Source organism: Cyclopterus lumpus, chromosome 22 (assembly GCF_009769545.1).
Source record: "Cyclopterus lumpus isolate fCycLum1 chromosome 22, fCycLum1.pri, whole genome shotgun sequence".
Taxonomy (NCBI): domain Eukaryota; kingdom Metazoa; phylum Chordata; class Actinopteri; order Perciformes; family Cyclopteridae; genus Cyclopterus; species Cyclopterus lumpus.
Genome location: NC_046987.1, coordinates 11,325,316 through 11,345,606, shown reverse-complemented (window position 1 = coordinate 11,345,606; position 20,291 = coordinate 11,325,316). Strand labels below are relative to the sequence as shown.

At 42.8% G+C, this 20,291-nt stretch overlaps 1 protein-coding gene across 4 annotated transcripts; it reads right to left on the bottom strand.

Moving 5' to 3' along the window:
- Positions 1–533: 533 nt before the first annotated feature.
- zfyve28 (zinc finger, FYVE domain containing 28) lies at positions 534–19,683 on the bottom strand. Of its 4 annotated transcripts, XM_034563290.1 has the most exons (15): positions 19,268–19,683; positions 16,780–16,967; positions 8,264–8,404; positions 5,784–5,921; positions 5,422–5,624; positions 5,179–5,268; positions 4,979–5,068; positions 4,784–4,885; positions 3,151–4,686; positions 2,802–2,897; positions 2,209–2,372; positions 1,997–2,113; positions 1,641–1,745; positions 1,438–1,541; positions 534–1,303 (listed from the first exon to the last, which is right to left on the bottom strand). In XM_034563290.1, exons 4-15 carry the CDS (start codon positions 5,889–5,891, stop codon positions 1,172–1,174), a joined length of 2,847 nt encoding a protein of 948 aa, XP_034419181.1. In that variant the 5' UTR covers positions 5,892–5,921; positions 8,264–8,404; positions 16,780–16,967; positions 19,268–19,683; the 3' UTR covers positions 534–1,171. The 4 variants fall into 4 exon arrangements, with proteins under 4 accessions (XP_034419181.1, XP_034419178.1, XP_034419179.1 ...); XM_034563287.1 differs by lacking the exon at positions 16,780–16,967; XM_034563288.1 differs by lacking the exon at positions 16,780–16,967 and having other exon boundaries at positions 1,641–1,742.
- Between the last annotated feature and the right edge of the window lie 608 nt (positions 19,684–20,291).

Here is a 20,291-nt window from a genome sequence, read left to right as displayed (position 1 = left end):
AGCTGGAAATAATTTAGTGTAAACCCAAATCAGTACAACTTATCTCTTAAAAAATGGTCTATAACTACAATTTATATAGCTACATACTGTCTCTAAAATGTGCAGGACCATTGCAGTTAGTAGTAATATTGTAGGAAGATAAATCAATGGGCAACAATCGGCCTGTAGTCCGTAGGCCAGCACCTTAGAAGGCCTCTGGTTAAGAACAAATTGTACACAACATGGTGATGAGGGCACTGAGCGAAAAGAGGTCAACTCTCCACTAGGGGGCCTTCAAGACCCGACAGTGATGACTCGGGAATCCCTTTGAATCATGTCAGTGTGCAGCGTAGTCCTCAGAAAAGTGAACATGCCATGGTGTGACTGTAAAAGCAGCGGGCACAGCCCATTGCCACAAAGAGGTGAAGGGTCAAACTTGTTGGAATCTGGACGCCTTTTCACAAAGTGATAAAGAATTACACATTCATTGCTATTAAAAAGCATGAAAGAATCTTAATATAAAAGCCGTCTGTTTTTCATTTTTGCTTTACTAGGTCTGGGAGTGTGGAGAGGTTTGCTTTCCAGTTCCCATATAAATAGCAAATGTTTGCTGAAGACATTGCAGCATAGCTATTACCAGATGTATCCATATTTACATGGTTATCGTGACTTACATTCTTTTGAGTAATCCGAGTCCCGGGGGAGCCCTGGCACAATTGTAGGAAGCTCGCAAAAGCAGAGGAAAATATGTCACAAGTCCTTTCATTTTACACATAAAACAACAAATCAAACAAAGTGGCCTGTTCTGATTTTGTGCTGCAAACTGCTACAGAGGACCGTTGCACAATGTCAGTTAAAAATCTGTTATTGCCTGTTTATCCGCCCTTTCCTTTACACCTCTATAAATCAGGCAGGCATTTGTGAATCCTTGTGTGGTGGCTGGGCACTGAAAACCTTTGGTTGCCAGTCTCTCCGAAGCAACAGAAACGGGTCGAGTCACCACTCTTGGCTGCATGCCTCGTCTCTGCTTGGTCATCTGTAATGGCCTCACAGTGCAGCCATGCTCAGCAGGTACAATGATGACCATTAGGTTTACCAGCGAAGAGTGGCATTTGCTTTGCACACAGCCCTGGATCTGTCCGTTCCACATGTTTGTCGTGGCGGACTGTGTGCTTTGGGTGACAATGTGGAATTAGATGCCGGCCTTGTCGCTGTAGAAGGGTGTGACATGAAACATGTAGCAGTGTGTGCAAACCCTAACAGGCTTCACCTGGCCATACCGGGGCAAAGGAGCAGAATGGGAAGAACAGCGTGAGCAGAAGATCTGAAATGACACAGTATATAATGTATAAGTTACTATCCATATGACGGCAACACACATTCTATGAATCACCATCAACTACACATTAAACTGAGAATTCTGCCACCTAGACTCCCTCAGACTGAAAGTTATCGTACCTTTCCACAGCTTCTACAGTGATGCTTCCTGCGGATGACAGTGAAAGGAGCCTGGCAGGCAATGCAGGAGTTGCAGGCTTCATCTGGGACCCAGTCTGGAGGGTCTACACAGAGAGAAGCACAGTTAACACAAAGTAACCATCTGCTGCAAGAAAAAGGATGAAAAGGAACAGATTAATAGAACTGCTAGTGTATTTTCTGACCTTCGAACTGGCCATCCCGGGCCTTGGCTGCCAATTCAGATGAGGAAATGGTCTCCTGACAGAGGGCACAGTCTTCCAGCACAGCACTGCGCAGAACAGGCCCTGCTGTTCACCGTAGAAGAAGAAACCAGCATAGTGTGTGACTGATTTTTTTTTTGTGTTAAAAGCACTGCTGCAGATTTATGGCTCAGTTAGACAATATAATGAAGACGTTTACAGGCATATATTCAATCTTTACAAGCCAATACAAACACTCAGAATGAATTTTTGATTCATACTAAAAAGGCATTTCTGAATTATGTCTGTATTATATTAAAGGGGGACAATGCACTGCATGTCTAAAAGACGTTCCTCACCTTTCTTTTGGTTCTCGATGTCTCCCTCCTCACACTTGGTTGCCATGACTTCAAACAGAGTCTTGAGGATGCTGCGAAGGTCGCTAGCATAGTTGGTCTGCAGCTGATCAGCAACACCTGCATCACAACAGAACACAACATGGATATCAAAATGAGGCAGTAGCAAAGCCAAAGAGGTGGAGGGAGCGGGCCAACAGTGTGAGAGCTTTTACCTGATATACAAACAAAAAGACGGTGGATGAGATCGCTGCTGCTGTGGAAGCGCGATCGGATCTTGTTCCTGGCAGCCAGTTTGGCGTTTTGCAGGGCCAGCTGGATCTCCTGATGGTCCAGGTCTTCTGACATCCCTGAGCTGGGGGTCAGGCTGCTGACAGGGCTGGAGGGAGTGGTGATACAAATCATATTTCATCCATTGTAGATTTTAAGTTAAAAATTCTTCACTAATAAAGCATATGCAATAAAAGTAAACAAATCCACTCCCTACCCATTTCACAAATTGTCAGGAATATGCTGTTATCATTAAATATTCTGCGCATAATGTAAATGGCAATCAATATTGCAACATCTGTCTAATTAAATCTACAGTCTAAGCCAGGAGGCAAATTAATGCTGTCACCTGAAGCCCATATGGGAAGGGGTGACTGACACTTCAATCGATTCCTGAATGTGAACAAAGGACTGCATAAAGACTGGAACCATTTTTTATCTTTTATGCAAAGACTCAGTTTTTAAGCTACTGTTTTTTAGCGTGGGCAGGAAAAAGACACTCACAAATGTAACAGTGACACACACTTTTATGAGTTACCTGGGAGTGTATGGACTGCTTGACAGACTACAAGTGGTGACCGACACACTCTCACAGTCACTACCTGACACAGAGCTGAGGGGAGAGCTCTGAAAACTAAAAACAACCAACAAAATAATAAAAAAAGAGGATGAATACAAGTAGTACAGAATAAAATGTATATACACTAAAACTAAGGCAAGGCAAAGTGCAAAATGAGAGAATGGATAAAAGCAACAGAATAATTTAAAGTATATGATCAAATATGGTGAAATAAAACCTCTTTACATTGATGCAAGATTGTGTAAAGATCCTACGTCCCCCAAATAAATCAAAAAGCTAGTTAAAGGACTCAGAAAAGACCGCACACCTGGAGCTCCTCCTGCTGTCCTCTTTGGTGTCCCTCTTCAAGTCTTTAGTTCCTGGCTTGTACTTATCCGTCTCCTCTTCCCTCTGTCGGCCCCCAGTGGCCTGCTGCCTCCTTCCATTACTCAGCTGGTGGTTGCACAGGGAGGGTCCATCCCCACAACTGGAGCCATAGTCATGAGGGTGATGCCCCGGCATTGGAGCCACGACCAGGCACTTCTCACATAGCTGTGAGTTTGAATCCTCTTCCAGGGTCTCTGCAGAGCAGCGAGAAGAAGGGGGAGTCAGCGGAGCGAGCTCACCCTTGCTGTGAGGCTCGTGACCTTGTGGGGGCAGCCGGCAAGCAGACGACTGGAAGACAGTGCTGGGAGCTGCCGTCTTACAGTGGTTATCCAAACCTAGGGCAAGGCCTAACCCAAGTCCAGTGGACTCTGCAGTGATGGCATCCTCATGACCATCCTCACAGCTCCCACAACAGACACAGGAGTTGAGCAGGCAGTGAGTGGCCACCAGAGGGCCACAGGGCTCAATCTCAGAGGGAGCTGGCCTTGGCAGCAGCAGCTTCTCCACAGCCAGCTCTGTCGAGCAAGGGTTGAAGATGACCGTTGCAGAGAGCTTCATCCCACCCATACGGTGGGCGATGACCTCAGCCGTTTCAGACGCTGTCCCCTCCAAGCCCATCTCCCACCCATTGGTGTAAGGCAAGGATTCAGTGCCGAGAGCGGAAGTGCAAGGGGGACACTTTGCTTTAGGACAGTGTGTGTTCTGGCTGCGTGGCTGTGGGCATGGCTGCTCTGATTGGGCTTCAGTGTACCAACCGTTCCTTGCAGAGTCTGGCTGTGGTCCCAGCTTGCACTGCACAGGACGAGCAGACTCTGGCGCTTTGGAAGGAGAGGTAATACAACGACAGGCCTCTTTTGAAATGCTGGTGATGCCATCTCCTGCTGTGGCGTCCAGGTCCTCCATGAAGAAGACCTTGTCTTCCTCCTCTAAATAGATGCCTGTCCTTCCTCGGCCCACCAGGAGCCTGCGAGGAGAGGCTTCAGTGCTAGAAGACCCACTGGAGCCTCCTGCCTCTCCTCTGTGAGGATGGTGTGCTGGTGACTGACCCTGGCTGGGAGGTGACAGAAAGGTGGACATTTCGTCGCCCACACGGTACACCATCATGTTGAGCTGCTCCAGTTCCTCCTCATCGTACTGCATGGAACAGGCCAACTCAGCCTCTTCGGCCTCCTCACACAGCAGGCCCTGCTCCTGCTCCTCCTCTCCCATTTCTACCTCCTCCCAGCCTTTTTCCACTTCAGCCAGCCCCTCCGCCTGGCTGGGACAGACACATGGAGCCAGATGCTCTTGGTCATCCTCACTCTCCCCTTTGGAGGTATCATTAGCGGGGCTGGAGATTGAGTGATTCTCTTGGACTGGAGCTGGTGCTCTGTCTGTGGCCTGCCCCTGGTCCGTGGACAATTCCCCGTCTTGAGTGATACACAGATGTTTTTCTAGTGTCATTATCTCCTCCTCATTAAGGGTCTGGAGCAGGTCTCTGCAAAAGAATAGCAAGATAGTTGAAATACAGAAAATGTCATACATACAGGAAAAACGATAATTTTGATGAAAACTTAAATATTCATGGGCTGTACCTGATTTTCTTTAATAAAGTGCGAAAAGGCCGGAAGAGCTCAGACATGTCCTCTGATTTTCGGTCTAGGTTGAGAGGTCCCTCTGAATACACAACCAGCCCACTAAAAAAAATATGTTTAAAATTCTATAAGAGGGCAGGAGAAGGAGATAACAAGAGAGTGGGTGGAAGAATGGAAATGACAGGCAACACTTACCATACAATGGCTAGTCTGGGAATTGTAAACATCAGTGCAGGTTCATAGTCATCGATCATGTCTTGTGTGAGATATCCCAGCTTTAGGGCCCTTGGACAACAGAAGAGGAGAAAAAAACACATGGTAAAAAAAGTAACACATTATCTCCAGATATTATTTAAATTCTGGTCCATTCCAGATGAATCTAGCAGTAAACTCACCTTTCCACAGTGTCACAGAAGAGCACAATCACTTCCTGCTGTACATAGTATTCTTTGGGCGACTTCACAGGCACCATGGCTGACACATAACTGGCAATGGAAGAAAAAGAAAGTTGTAATGTAATGACTTTCACAGCTTTGTTGTTTGTCTTTGGCAAACTTGCGACCAAGAATCTTTGAACATGATAAATGTGGATTATTCTTATCGCTACAATTGCCAATAATGTCTGGCCCTTCACCTACCTGAGCTCAAACTCAGCAAAAAGGCTGTCGAAATGTCGCAACGCGTCCTTCATGCGGTCCGTGTACAAGTTGAGGTCTCTTAGGGCCTGGTCTCTGGTTATGTTGCGTACCTCCTCCAGGTTGCGCGTAAGGTCCTTGGCCAGGGGCCTCATTGCTATACTCTCTATCTCTCTGTTCATGATGATAGAGCCGGCAGCCAAACACTACACAAGAACACGTACATCATAAATCATCTCCTCTTGTACAGAAATGAAACTGAAAAAGTTATGTTTACAATGGCACACTGCAATATTCTTATGCACGAATGTAGGACTCGTGCAAGATTGTTTTCTTCTGGACTGATGTTCGAGGGAATACAGTACCTCAGCCCCAAACCACAGCTGCCCTGCCAAGTTGTCATGGCGAATCTCCTCGGGGAACTTGACACAAAAGTCTCTGTTGGCCCGGTCGTTGGGAATACATTCATCCATTATCTGATTGATAATGTTCAACACACTGTCCTGCAGATGAACAAAAGAGTGACAGAAAATAAAATTTAACAAACTAGTTAGAAGGATAAACAATTTTCTCAGTGTTGAACTGATGCTGGTTAATAATCCCGGCATCATCTCTTTCAAGACAGCCATCGTATTGCAGCGTTTAAAGACCGTTGATTAGGACGTGAATCAAAACAATTTGCCAAGTGCATGACACCAATATGGCCCTCGCAGTTACATTCTCCCTCAATAAAAACATAAAACTTAAGCCCATAATTCTAGTTGTGAAAATGCAGTGTCACACGCAGAGAGAGCTAATCAAGAGCTTATGTGCCGCTGGCATGTACAACAGCCATAACAATGACTTACAATGAGCCTTTCACTCTACTGCAGCTGCACTGTGCACTGTAATCTTGTCAGGCACAGCACTGCGTCTTTCTCTGCTGGCCCTGAGGAAAAAGATTAAAAAGCTTTGCGAAGGAGAGCTTAACCACTGATTCCTTTAGGCTGTGTATCTTTGCCCGGCACGAGCACCACCCCACTGTCTGTGAGCGTCTCCCAGCAGGGGACACCAATGATAACCTTCACTGCTGTTGGTTTCATATCATCAAGACGTAGTCACTCTGGCGTAATACCTGTGCCTGACAAAAGACGGGCTTCTATCCTTTTTGCAGCCTCCCTCTCACTCCTTTCACCATCTCTGACCTATTATCTTCCTCTGTCTCTTGTGCAGGCCACCTAACTCAATCTTTGTCCATCTCAAAACACACACATGCTCGCTCGCCGGTTCCAGCAGGCCGCACCGTAAGAACAGCCGTGCCAACATAATATGAGCAGCATGCCAGCAACCCCCGACAGAGACCCATGAATAAGAGCTGATAGAAGCAGTGGCAGGTTCGAGTGCAACATTTTGGCTTGAGTGCACTTGCCCTATACTCTCTGGGCCTCAAGGCTGTGGAGTATCACACTGCCCAATTCATTCTCCAACAAACATTGAGGACTCACTGCAACTTGTAGAGTGACCATATCAGAGACAAATGTGAGGCACGGACACATCTTTAACAAGAGCTAGTCATTCAACTGCTTCTGCTGAAAAGCCTAGACTTGATTGATTTGGGGCGATAAAGTGGATTTTAATAGACAAAGTAAGAAAAGCTTCACAACAATGAAAAGAGAAAGAAACTGCAAACACGTAGCAAAGAAAAACAAGGTGACAGACTGGCAGAGGCCAGGATGGAGGGGAAATAGACAGAATAGTTGGGGATCAAGTGATGACCTTATTAAGTGGTTCTCCCCTGTGTGCCGAGGCAGTGGGGGGTGGCTGAGGCACAACAGGCCAGAGGACGACCTCCCTCCACCACCTCCAGCTCTCTCAGCATGATGCAGCATGGTAGTCATCACTCATGCACAGCAACACCTTATTAGCTCCTCTCAGCCATGACCACATAAAGACCTGAACCAAACAGAACCGGTATCACCACATTCACGTTTCATTCATAGAGTAAAAACAAAAACACATTTAAACATATTACCTCAATCAAAGCTAGTTGCCCAAAGAGGCCGCTCTTGTAACCATTTACTAAAAACCACAAGACACACAGCCCAGTTCAAACAAAGTCTACTTATCTCATCTTATCAGAAAAACTGCTTGATGTTAGAACCTGGCCAAGCAATGTGGAGTAAGGCAACAGTCATTACACCAGGCCTGTATCCAGAAGGAGGTGATAAGGGTGGTGTTTATTTTTAGCTTTCAGGTCAAACCCAAAAAAGGTCCAGTCAGGTGATTATGAGAACAGAAATAATTTAAAATAAACATAGGAATTCATGTCTCAGTCAGGTGAAACAAGTTTTGCTTGCCAATAAAAATCCATTTCTAATGTGCTTTCAATGTGAGTCCTCCTTCCATTCAAAAGTGTATCTATAGTATCTAAACCAGTTAGACAAATCAAGCTGATGTCTTCTTTTAGTTCGTTTTAGATCCTTCTTTTGTCACTATTTTTCCACTGCAGCTAAACCGAAAAACACTGGACATCATAAAGATGTTGCTACTAAAAAGAAAACTACTCACTTAGTTTGACCGACTCATATTGCTGAAACTTCACAGCAGCTTCTAATAAAGACTACATTATCGCACAAAGCGAAGACAGTCGGCTGAGTCGGTCTTGTATGAACAGGGGGAATGATTACAGCAAGCACAACCTGTTTCAATGCTGACTTCTAACTCTACTCCAACCTAGGGCTATTCTTATGATTTATTCATGATGAATGAATGAAACGACAACGCTAATTCACAAAGGCTGAGCGTTATCCTTAATGAAATGAAAGAGGCAGAGAGGTGATGACTCTGCGGGATTCTCGCCGCTGACCTGACAAGAGCGGAACTGGTTGACCAACAGGGTACATCTCTGAGGGTCCTTCCTGCCGTCCAGGCCGTCCAGCTCAGTGGCCACTTGATTCAGCTCTTCATCAGCGTAGTAGAACTGGGCCAAGAGCTGAGGGTCCGTCCTCTGCACAGAAACACAGAGAGACACAAGGAGGTCACTTTCAATACCGGTGTCGCTGTTTATGAGCAACCATACAGACAAAGCAACGCACAGAAAACAACACAATAAAGGTTACACATTAAAATCACTCTGATGATTAATAACTGGGCTTAAAACATCCTCCAACCCCTGTACATATTTTGTGTGCTTTGCTCATTCATTGACTGTTTCTTCTTAACATCTTATACCACAATGCAGTGGGGCTGCAAATAAATATTGTTGTCATTATCGATTAATCTGTTGATTAAAGACTCCTACTAGAATTTGAGCACTTCATCATTTTACCAAAGCAAAGTGATAATTGTGTGAGTGCGTTAACATATCCTGCGAGTCCCAGACACTGTCAATGCTTCATGTGAGTTGTAGTTGCTGGACTGATAACGGAATATCATAAGCAAGCCATGAAATATAATATACATCTGAATATGTTGGATTTAGAGAACTTCACTCAGATTACAGCAAAGTGCATTTTACTGTCAACAGCTGTCAAATCATCAGAGTCCAACCGTACATCTCAAAACACAACATTAGCATTGGGAATTTGTGAATATCAAAGCAAACCAGATTTCTATCTGACTGAAAACAGAAAAGGGGCCAGGCCAAGCCAGGACAACTTGGAAGTCAGAGACAACATGCTATGTTTTTCTGTTATCAGGGGATGAGAGAAACAGAATCTCACTAAACTGTGAGAGATATGAATAAACTCTCGAGTGTCCAAAGCCTGCCATTTCATGAGGTACGTCAATTATTCATTTCATCTGAAAAACTTAGTAACTGATGTCATGCATTGAGGAAATCCAGCAACATCAGTCTAGATGTGCTCTGTTTTGGGCCTTTGTTCAGTCATTACACTTCTTTCCGTGTGTAGTGCATGGGGGAATTAACACGTACACTACTTAGAGCTTTGCATGTGGGAATTACAGAGTCAGGCATGGACAGCTGCATTCTCAAGAAAACCAGCTTCATGCTGTTCAAACTGTGGTCAAGTTAGCGCGTGAATTACCTGTTATGTTCAGCAAGCCTCCTGGTTACAACAACACTGTGCTACTACAGCACTTTGGTGTTAACAGGTGGTCAGCATACTTCCACCCACTCTGTATATAACCAACAGTGAATGTAACTCCTTTATTCACCTTCTGCTTTAAGCTATGAACCCCATTATCTTGGAAATAAACAATGACACAGAGTGATGTAGAAGGAGCAGTCATGTGCAGGCAATACAACAATAACATTAAGACAACAAAATACAGCAACATACTTCCAATCTGGAGGGACAAAAATAAAATCAGGTAAGTAGGGCATTGTATAGGCCATCTTCACCACAGATTGCTCTCCCATTTGCCACGGTCTTGTGGTGATTTATGAGAGAACACAAGGCATTGGTCGTACAAACATTCATGCATTAACACATTTTCAACTAGTATGGGACAGTAAGTGATAGAAAATGGCATGAGTCCTAACAAGAGTTAACAAAAGGTTAATATAGTGTGAAAACTCCCCAGAAGAGTGGGTGTAATTAGAGACGCTGGCCCTCGAATAGGATTTATGTCATTATCTCCCACCATGCTCCCCTCGGTGTGGGGGGGAGGCAGAGCGCAGCAAATCCCTCCGCTGCTGCGTGAAGCGCACACACAGCAACAACACACAAGGTAGGGAAGAAACACTGACGCACAAACAAATGTGAACACAACAATTGATCAGTCGTCTTGCCGACCCAACATAAACTAATACGTTTGCAGTAAAATAAAGAGTATTTAAATCACATCAACAAACACTGTATACGCTCACACACACACACACAAACATCCCCAGGCTAATGTCGACCACATGCCAACGTGCATGATCACAAACCACGAGGACCCTATGACGGTACAGGAGCTTAAAAAGGACGGCATGACCGTGCAAACTTGAAGACAGTAAACAGGCTTGTTTTGCCTGCCGTGCACGCGTCAACTACCTGGAAATATACTTCATGAAGTCAAAATGAATACTGGTATTTACCGAAACCTCTCACAAGACCTTTTCCTTTAAATTTGCAGTGTTTCCTATTGCGTGATGCTCTCCCCGTGGGCCCTGGCTTCTCTCTCTGAATATGATACATGGTGCTGTTCCCTCACTCTCCCTCATTAATAATAAAACAACCAGCAAGGAGAAAACAGAGATAGAACTACAGCTAGAGTACTTGTCACAGTTTTACAGGTTAAATCATGCTGCACTCGGTGAGTTACAGAACAGCAGCGCAGAATTGCATGTCTTTTCTTGTTCAAGGACACTTGAATGGCCAAACCCAGTTTGCCCACCAAAGCAAAATCAATAATATTTCTGCACACTTTGTTCATGGGTGTGAATGTTTATGTCTTTTCATGTTTTTGGAACAAGTTGGAAGAGCAATGCAGAAAAAAGGCATCTAATCCAAACTAAAGCAGGCAGCTCTAAAGGCTGTTTTACAGCAGGCAAATAAAGTGTTTCACACTCTCCTTGACTGTTCTTTCTCAACAAGGCCACATGCATGCTCCATATATAAATAATCTGTGAAGAATGGGAATAGGCAGCCACGGTAATATAGCGACAAAAAACAAAATGCTGTAAATAGTCATATTCAATATTGCATTGGCATTACTACAATGGAAATCTATTTGAGTGTGTTTCTCTGAATGTGTAGAGGCTAATAGGAAATCAGCACAAAGACCATTTTAATTAAACAAGGAAGCAAACAAACCCACCGTAAAAGGCAATATCATCACCAGGCAGAAGTCAGATTTGACTGGACTTTACACAACAATGAGTGAGTCTATGACACAAATGCCACGATGATCAAACAGGAAACAAGAGTGGGGGTCAGTGAAAGACCGTTTTCTCGCAAAGGCACAACAAATGGTGGCATTCATTTAAAAAACAAAAAGAGGTAATGGGATGAGGTAGACACATAACACTTGATTACAATGCTGAATATTAACTGGGTTAAGCGGGAAGTTTTAGCTAAAATGGCAACCATAAGGGAAGCTGCTTCAGAAAGATGAGGCCTGCCAAGTCATGATGTTTAAAATATAAATGTAAACCTTGCATGGTGATATTTACACTTTGTTACAGAGACAATGAGTCAACAATGATGTTACTCTGAAAAGCAACAGAAGGCAAGCTGTCTGCTTACATAACATAGGTTGGCACAGACTAAAGTTTTGGCTTTGGCATGTACATTACAAGTGTAAACGGTTTAAAGAAATTGCAACTATTAATAACGATAAAATGAAAAAGCTTGAAAACAATACCTTCCTACAAGCGGGTATTCAAATTGTTATGCCAATGTGAACATCTGGGGATCTGGACCCTGATAATGTGTCTCCACCAATAACAGCTCTACCTCGCGTCAGAAAATGATTCAGCAGATTCAGCTCCCATCCCCTGTGGCATGCCACTGGGTTCCCTCTCTTTGAGATGACTCAAAAACTCTATCCAATGTGGTCACAAACCCATCATTTCAGACTATTAGGCTCCACAGTGACAATTACTGTTAAGCCCCCTCAATCACATCATGTGACAATGACTCTGTCTGTTCTGTTTAACATTAAATCAATAACAGGCGATGACAGTGGGATTTCTATTGAAGCGAGTTACTGAGAGTTGCCTGTTTCTGTACAATCAACATTTTCATCATCTCAGCCAGCTTTCTCCTTGAGCCACTGATTCTGGACTTCACTTTTATTCAGACTGTGTGGATGATGGAGGCCGTCAGGCTAATGCTTCATGAGCGTCCATAGCATCGGTGCGTGCACATTGAGCCCACTTAAGGGACTTATGAGAAACCTTGCCTCTGGCCTCCATACTCTATTCCAGGCTCAATTTGCTGCCTTCTGGCTGCCTTCCAAGGATCAGAGGCAAACATTGTAGGGGGGAGTGGGCGGGGGGCGGGGGGGACGGGGGACCAGTTGACTCTGCTTCATCCAGTCAGTTGGCAGACTGGCAAAAAAATCAGCTGGATACAGTTCATCACCTTATTTATTATTCAGGGCTCAGCATAAAAGCCAAGGCAAGAGCAAGCTAATCGTTTTGGTAACAAACAAGCAAACTTCCTTGACCATTATTTATATTAAGTTTGGCAGAATAAAAAGTATAATCTTTCTGAGAATGCAGTGTGATGCTTACGTGCATTCAGTTGTGTCGAGTCATTCATTCATTCATGTTACGCTTGCATCAGGAGTTTCTTTTCTCACCTCTGTGTTGTTTTCTGCAGCCACAAAGTTATTGATGGTGACTTTTCAGGCATGAACGCCAATCGTTCACATTTTAACATAAATGAGCAATTAAATCAACGGCAGTGATCACAGACTGCAGAGAGTATGTATGCACTAACCAGCTGGAAGTTGGATCCAAAGCAGACTACAGATTAACATTCATTGACTCAATATATTAAGAGTGGTCTGCCCATCTGGACTGATGGCATAATCCGTGTGCTTGTCTCCTCTGAGAGGGCTGCCCTAATCTGGCATTTGGACTAAGCAATGACCACTGCATGTGCCTGGCACATGGTTTAGCATGACAGGCTGAGGTGACACAGGGGAGGGAGGGGGGGATTTGGGTTACTGCAAGTTGTGTCTAGGATCCCCCGTTGGTAGTGTGGTGACATCCCTCTTGCCATCACAGGGAAGTTATTATGCAAGAAATAATCTGGTTATACAATCCAGAGCTGGCTGTTAAATTGTGACTAGAGAGAAGAAGGTTGAATTGTAGATTTACAAAGTCAACAACTTTACATTTGTCATGGTGTACAAGTTCTGAAGAGAGGGTGGCGGTGAAGATGCATACTCCCTATCTTTATACAAAAACACGAGGGACAGAAACACTGGCATGTCTAACATTTAGAAACGAAACTCATACAACCCCAACTATGCCCTCTCGTGATTTTTCTGTGAACATAGGACCCACATTCCCTTTTCACAACTGAGGATATGCATGACACACTAATTCTGTCCACATACCTTTCATGGTTACGAACAGTGACAGAGCTGGCCTCGCCCCGGCAGCAGTCCAGAACTCCCCCCTATGACAGCTGTGTGCAGCAACAATACGTGCGAGTAAACACACATCTTTGATTGCTGTCTGCAGAGATTAAATGGCTGCAAGTCAACATGATTATGCAACTGGGATTGCACCAATAAACAAGTAGCAGTTCTGTTTGCATATTTCCAGACAAGCACTTTCCCTCATTAAAAAGGCGTGTTTAAAATACCAGTCATTGCTGACTTTACTTTTGTAAAGTGAGTCATCTCATCAAAATGACAAGAGGGGCATATTTCAATATCCATCTATTGTACACAAACTGTTTCTATTAAAATATGAGTTACAATATTAATGTTCTAGAGTCCTGTAGGTAGAAACAGTGGAGCTGCTAAAGAGAGACATCCGTTCATCTTATCTCCTGCCAACTGTAACCAAGGCCAAAATCTAATCCCAGAAATACAGGCCTACTGTTCGCCTCTTTTTCCTTCCCTCTCCCCTGCTGATAAGACAGAGCCCAAAGCAGAAGGGGTTGCTGGCTCTTTCTAGAACAATCAGACTCATAATACAGACAGAGGACACCTTGAATGCATGGTTTGTTTATCTTCAGTGAAAATGAAAAGAGGAATTTAAGCCTTTGATCAGAGAGGGTACCAATTATTACCAATAAGAAACTGGCTGTAGAAAATAAATGCAGCCTCTCAGTCGATACCAAGACAAGCTGATTTTCTTTGGTACCTTTAAATTTCACTCCCACAGCAATTTTCTTTCAATCATTGCTTCCCCACACCTCGGACAGTGGGCCCTGATTCCCCAAACCTGCAATGAATTTAAAAAGGCCTTCAATCGCCGAGCCCGTCTCAATCTGCACTAGGGTCAGCCCTCTAAATCCCGGCAGCTGACACCAAATCAATTACCGCATTGCTGGTGGTTAAGCAGAATGGGACGTCCGCAAAGAATTCCAGAAACGAGGCTAAATATGAAGCCACGCTGGCTGCTGCTCAGCAGTTTGCCGCTCCCTCTTCCATCGACTTGATCGCAGAATCAACTTTGTAAGGACAAGCACCCTATTCGCTTCACCTGCTCTCAGTTCTCGCAATGTCACGTTAGCAATATTCACAGAAACAAACCAGGATGGTGATAAATGACAAATGAAGGGCGAACAAGAAGGTGAGGTAAATCATGCAACAGTAGGACCTACTACAACCCGGGCTGTCATTCAGTAGAGGTGTTGCAATCATTACTGAGGAAATCAACAGGATTGACTAAATGTGTCCCAGGGAGAAAAGTGATGATCTGATGAAACTATACATGGAGGCATTTATTTTATATTTTCTCTCAGATAATTATATCTTAATTAAGAATGTACCTATATTTATTTATATTAATTTAGAATGTATCAAGTATAAACTGAATGTATGGGTAAATGTTTAAAGAGGAGCAGGGGTGACAATCATTTTATAGACAAATCTTTTGGTCTATGACAGGAAATTGTGAAAATTCCTACCACAATTTCCTCCCCCAATGTCTATAAATGATTTATTGTGTCCAACAAACAGTCTAAAATGAACCCCAAAAAAGGAACACGTCCTGCAATTGGGCCTTTTGGCTCAATTTACCAACTGAAACCACTTAAAGACAATATGTACCTGAAAATGTGACATAATTTATTTAAGCATTACAATTAGGAAAACTGATGGTCATCCATAACTCCCATGATCCTGCCTCGCCTTCCACACTTATTTTAAATCAGACATACATAGCTCTTACAGCTGTTTTGACCAGATCATAACCACCTCTTCATAGATGAACATTTTCCTCAAAATCAAATTCAACTGCTGCATTTCAAGTCGGGCCCACACAGATGGCAACAGGAGGAAAAGGGGCTCCTGGGTGGAAGATAAGGAACAATGTGTTGCTTTGTCGACACCATCAGCTGTCAACATGTCGGGTCTACTTTCTGTCAGTGTAGACAAACAACTCTAAAGCATCTTTTATGGTGGCTTGACAATGATTTATCATTTTAACAATTGTAATGATATTCATTTTTAAACCAAACATTGCACTGGTTCTAGCTATTAAAAAGGTAAACATTTGCTGGTTTTCTTAGTTGTATTGTATTTAGATATCATCTTTTCCATGAAATACAACTTTGTATTACCTTAAGATGCAATTCAATCATAAGGACTGCCAAGAGAAGACCTTTCTAACTGTAGTTTGATGTTTTAAAAGCCCAAAATGGTCTTCTATTCTTTCTATTTTATTATACACTACAGATAAAGTTGCACAAGGAACACATTACAAACAGAATCCATCATTCTGAAAGGATGCCACGGCATAGAAATTTAGCTTTTGAGACTACACATTTGTGATACACTAAATTATTCATTAAATAGCACTGTTGGCATAAAATGACATAATAAATAAATGGCATTCGTGAGAGGAATAAAAAGGTATAACTAGTTACACTGAAAAACTAGCCTACTCATAAACTGAGAACTTTTCTTATCGTTTACTCTGTTAAGATGACCATGATGTGATTATATTCTTCTAAAATAATCAGTTTGCAAGAATCAGTAACCGGTCAGATATAGGATGGATGACCTTATCAAAGTAATTAGGCATTAGCATTACATAGGTTCCTGCACTTGCTAACAGCCTAAATTGTTACACGATATCTGTTTGACATTTCGCTAAGGAGGAGTGCAGAAAGTATCAACTAGCCACGCACTAAACTGGCCGGTTAGGGGGGAATGAAAGGCAAATTAGTATCATCCTGTAGATGGGGGTGAGTGCACCCGGCCTGGTGCGAGCTGTGAGCCTGTCACACTGACAGATGAGGTGGAATGGAGCTGAAGGTCAGCTCCTGAATGCCTGATGTTATAACAACCAAGAGAGAAGCACAGGCTACAGAGGAGGTGCACAGGTGTACCCGCCTAACATCTCTCTTTCCCCCTACCAGTCACTCTGCAAGTTTGCCCTGATGACAGAGAGGTGAGGAAACAGTGGCCATTTTGGCTGCGTGGAAACCTGAGCCAGGTCTCGTCTTTTTTTGGGACTGCAGGGATTTGTGCTGAAGAAGATTTTTTGAAACATGTCTCCCCTGACTTCACCCTCTCCAAAGCCTCTTTACTTATCTAAAATGTTTACCTACAGAATGTAAAGTCAAAGGTCAACGAATGAGCAGTCAAATAAAAGCACACAAAATACCTATAGCGGTTAGTAAAATCTCCTTTGTTGATAATTTGGGAGATAAAGGTTAGCTAGTCACACAAAAACTAGATAAACCAGTTTAAAGGCCGAGAAGGAATGTGAAAAAGATCCTTTGGGTGAGTTAACTATACCAGCTTTCCCCCCACATCCTTCTGGGTGAGCAGGGAAATCCATTCCTACTCTTTCTTTTTCCAGAAGTTGGCACTTTGATGACAGAGTCAATAGACAGGTACATTATGTCCGGCAGCTGCACACTACTCTCCAACGCACTGGGGAGGGATAGAAGAGGCAAGAGGAAGTCCTCCTCAGTGGGACTTATCTGGGGAAATAAAGAGCAGTTCTGGCAATATCAATTGTGCCGCTTCAGTCAGGGGAACAAGCTAATTCTACGGTTTTCTGTCTCCAAGAGAACATTAGTTCAATAATAAATGGCTTACTGTTGATGCAAAATGACAATACTATGCAGTGTTCAACTATCAATGCCAGATTATGTGGGTTGGGTACAGATTTTAACTACCACTGAAATATCTACTCTATGTGATCAGAATCCTTCTTTCATTACTGTTGTCTTTTCATACTGATTGGCATAATTACAGAGGCTTGTAACACTTTTCTCTTCACCCCTTTGAGGCAGATCATTTAAACCCACAGACTTATGTGTAACTCTGTTAATTCCTACCATGGCTGTGATTTGGCAGAAAAGGGACTGATGTCATAGCTCAGCACTTCAGAGTCAGTAGTCATTCATGAAGGCGACAATACTCTGGTGAACCCCAACACTTAGGCCTAACCACAACAATGGGCCACCAAAATGCTAGTACAGCAAAATGGTAAACAGAGAAGAGTGACGCAGGTGCGTGTATGTGGTAAAGAGCAGTTGGACAATCTATAATCACAGGCATTTTATCATAACTGACACTACTGTATAATTACTGTTGTTTGATATGGAAACACAGTTGACTTTCTATTAACAGAGAGACTGACATGTTGACAACCCTTTTAAATTAAGCAAAACATCTGATATTCTATGCCAAGAAAAACAACAAAGCACTATAGTCCCCAACATGTTTAAGCAGCTGTTTGCAGTATATTTTCCTCCAGTGCATGATGCAAGATTAACTGTTTATGTGCAGCGCTTGCTCTGTCGGCTTGCTCTGGACTTGGATATGTGAACTATAGGAAAACCTCGGTCTTCAGCCTTGTCCTCAAAAGTAAAGATTAGCACAAAAGAGTACAGAAAGTTTAAGGAAATAAAAAATGGTATCAATAATGTTTTTATATAAATGCTCTACAGTTGATAATAACAACCGTACCCATCCTCCAGAAGAGGCTGCATTGGAATATTGTGTAGTTCAAGTACAAGTGGTGTGCAACATTTCGCAAAGAGCTTCACTGGACTATTTGCTCAGTCTTCCCAGCAAATATAAAAGCTTACAACAAGAGGACATGAGTAATTTGGTCAAGGGGATGAGTGCATATAGAATGTAAACCCACGTTAAACATTACAACATCCAAAGCTCAGAATTGTTTAGAGGTGGGTGAGACCAGTAGGTGTTTCTCAATCCAATTTGGGCACACAATCTGTGCCTGTCTGTTGTTACTCAACTCTGATTAAATGATACAGCACAACAAATTATAAACTGATCAATCATTACTTTATTCAGATTAATTCAGTTTAGCGTGCATGCAAATCATCTAATTAAGTATAATGTATCCTCCTAAAACCTAAAAATCAACAAGAGTTACCTCCCTTGAGAACTATTTGCATTCACTCAAACTAAAAAGTGCTGAAGTTGGCATATATTTTATCTGTTCATTTAACAAGACGATTAAGCCTTCTATGCAACATTGCTGAAACAATTAAAACATTAAAATAACTTTTTAGATAATCAATAAATAATTTCAATAATGTTTCTATCTTGAATGAAAAACATTTTTCCAAGTTCCAGCCACTCAGTTGTGAGATTTTCAGATTTTCTTTGTATTATGTGAAAGTCAATTAAATATATCTAAGATTCGGACTATAAGTCAAAATTTTCTGACATTTTATACCACATAATCAATCGGGTGAATGAGAAAATAACCTTCAGATAAATTGACAATGAAGATAATTACTTGCAGCCATAACATATAATTACTTTTAATTATTATTATATTTAACTAACATTTACTTCGATATTTCACAAAGGATACATTTCTTATTTTGTAAAAGGATGACATTATTATTAACATTGTTACTAATATTATCAATACTGTATCATTAGTATGATAGTTTTACAAAGAATGTGTGACTATAATACGAAAAGAAAATCACTTCAACAATACCTAACGTTAATGGCAATGCCAGCTGAAGGCAGCAGTAAGTCAGTCAGTTTAATTCAGCGTGCATTGTCAGGCTGTCACATTGTTCGCCGTGCCTGGCACTTAAAAACAACAGCAACAACAACAACAACAAAGGGAATGCTGCTGATTAATACAGTGTAACATTAGGAACACTGGCTAACGTTAGCAGTCTCAACAGCCTCACCGGTCGGCTGTTTCGCTAGCTATCCCCAAAGCGATGCATAGAAAACGATCCACCGCAGAGCTGACACAGCGTGTGAATCCAAGACAACTTACCTTGGGCTTATACAGCCACTTTCGAAAGCGGTTCATCGTCCCCTCGCCACCTTCCTTTGTCACCAACCCCTCCTCTCCTCTCCGGTACCTGTGTGCCTGACAGTCTCAGCGGCTGCTTGCTAAGCTAGCTCGCGCTGGTGGGTTCCAACACGCAAAATGTACAAAACACAATATTTGCTAAGTTGCCCTGAACGTTACAACGCGGCTCTGGACGCGTGCAAAGTCGATACTCGACAACGACGACTTATTCCCATCTTCGCTGAATCCCGAGGTTGCCTGCCTGTCTCCCCACCCGGTGGCCACTTTCCAAGTCCCAACGATCCAGACAAGCGGAGCAGCGACGGCTGTGCTGCTCTCTGCCCCTCTAACGCTGCTTGATGACAGTCACGTTGACAACATCCACCTCCCACTTTCCCAGGAAAGGATGCCTTCAAGGTCCGCTTACAAATACCGTGCTCCGTATCGCTTTTGGTCGGAAATGTGATACCAAACCTACAAAACAGACCATGTTAGGCCTGCAGTGTGACTGGTTATTTATATTTGTTAAACATTCCCTCCCATGTGTGTTTGTAAAATGAATACGAGACTCCCAATAACATTTGTGTTTGTTATGGGTTTTCTACAAAAAACTGAATTACCCAGTTATAAAATCCTAAAATTACATATTGGTCTACTCCCTTTTTTTCACTTTAATATAAACATGTTGACTCTTGGAGAGAAAACTATCTTCTACTTCACTAAAACATTCTGTTTGTTTGTGTCGTGGATGCTTCAGGTTACCACATCAACTTGTGTGAGTTGTAAATTGGACCATGATTGTTTGTGACTCATAAACGTGTGCTTTTCTGTACACGTTTTAAATTCAGATTAGAGGTCACCACAAAGAAACGTGCCCTCTTCAGCAGATGAAGGAGAAAAAGTCTATGGTGTCAAACTCTGCCCACAGGCAGAACTACATCAGTCTGTACACTGAAGGTCCTGCAAGTATGTAACAATCAGCAAAACTGATTTTTGAGCAGAGGAG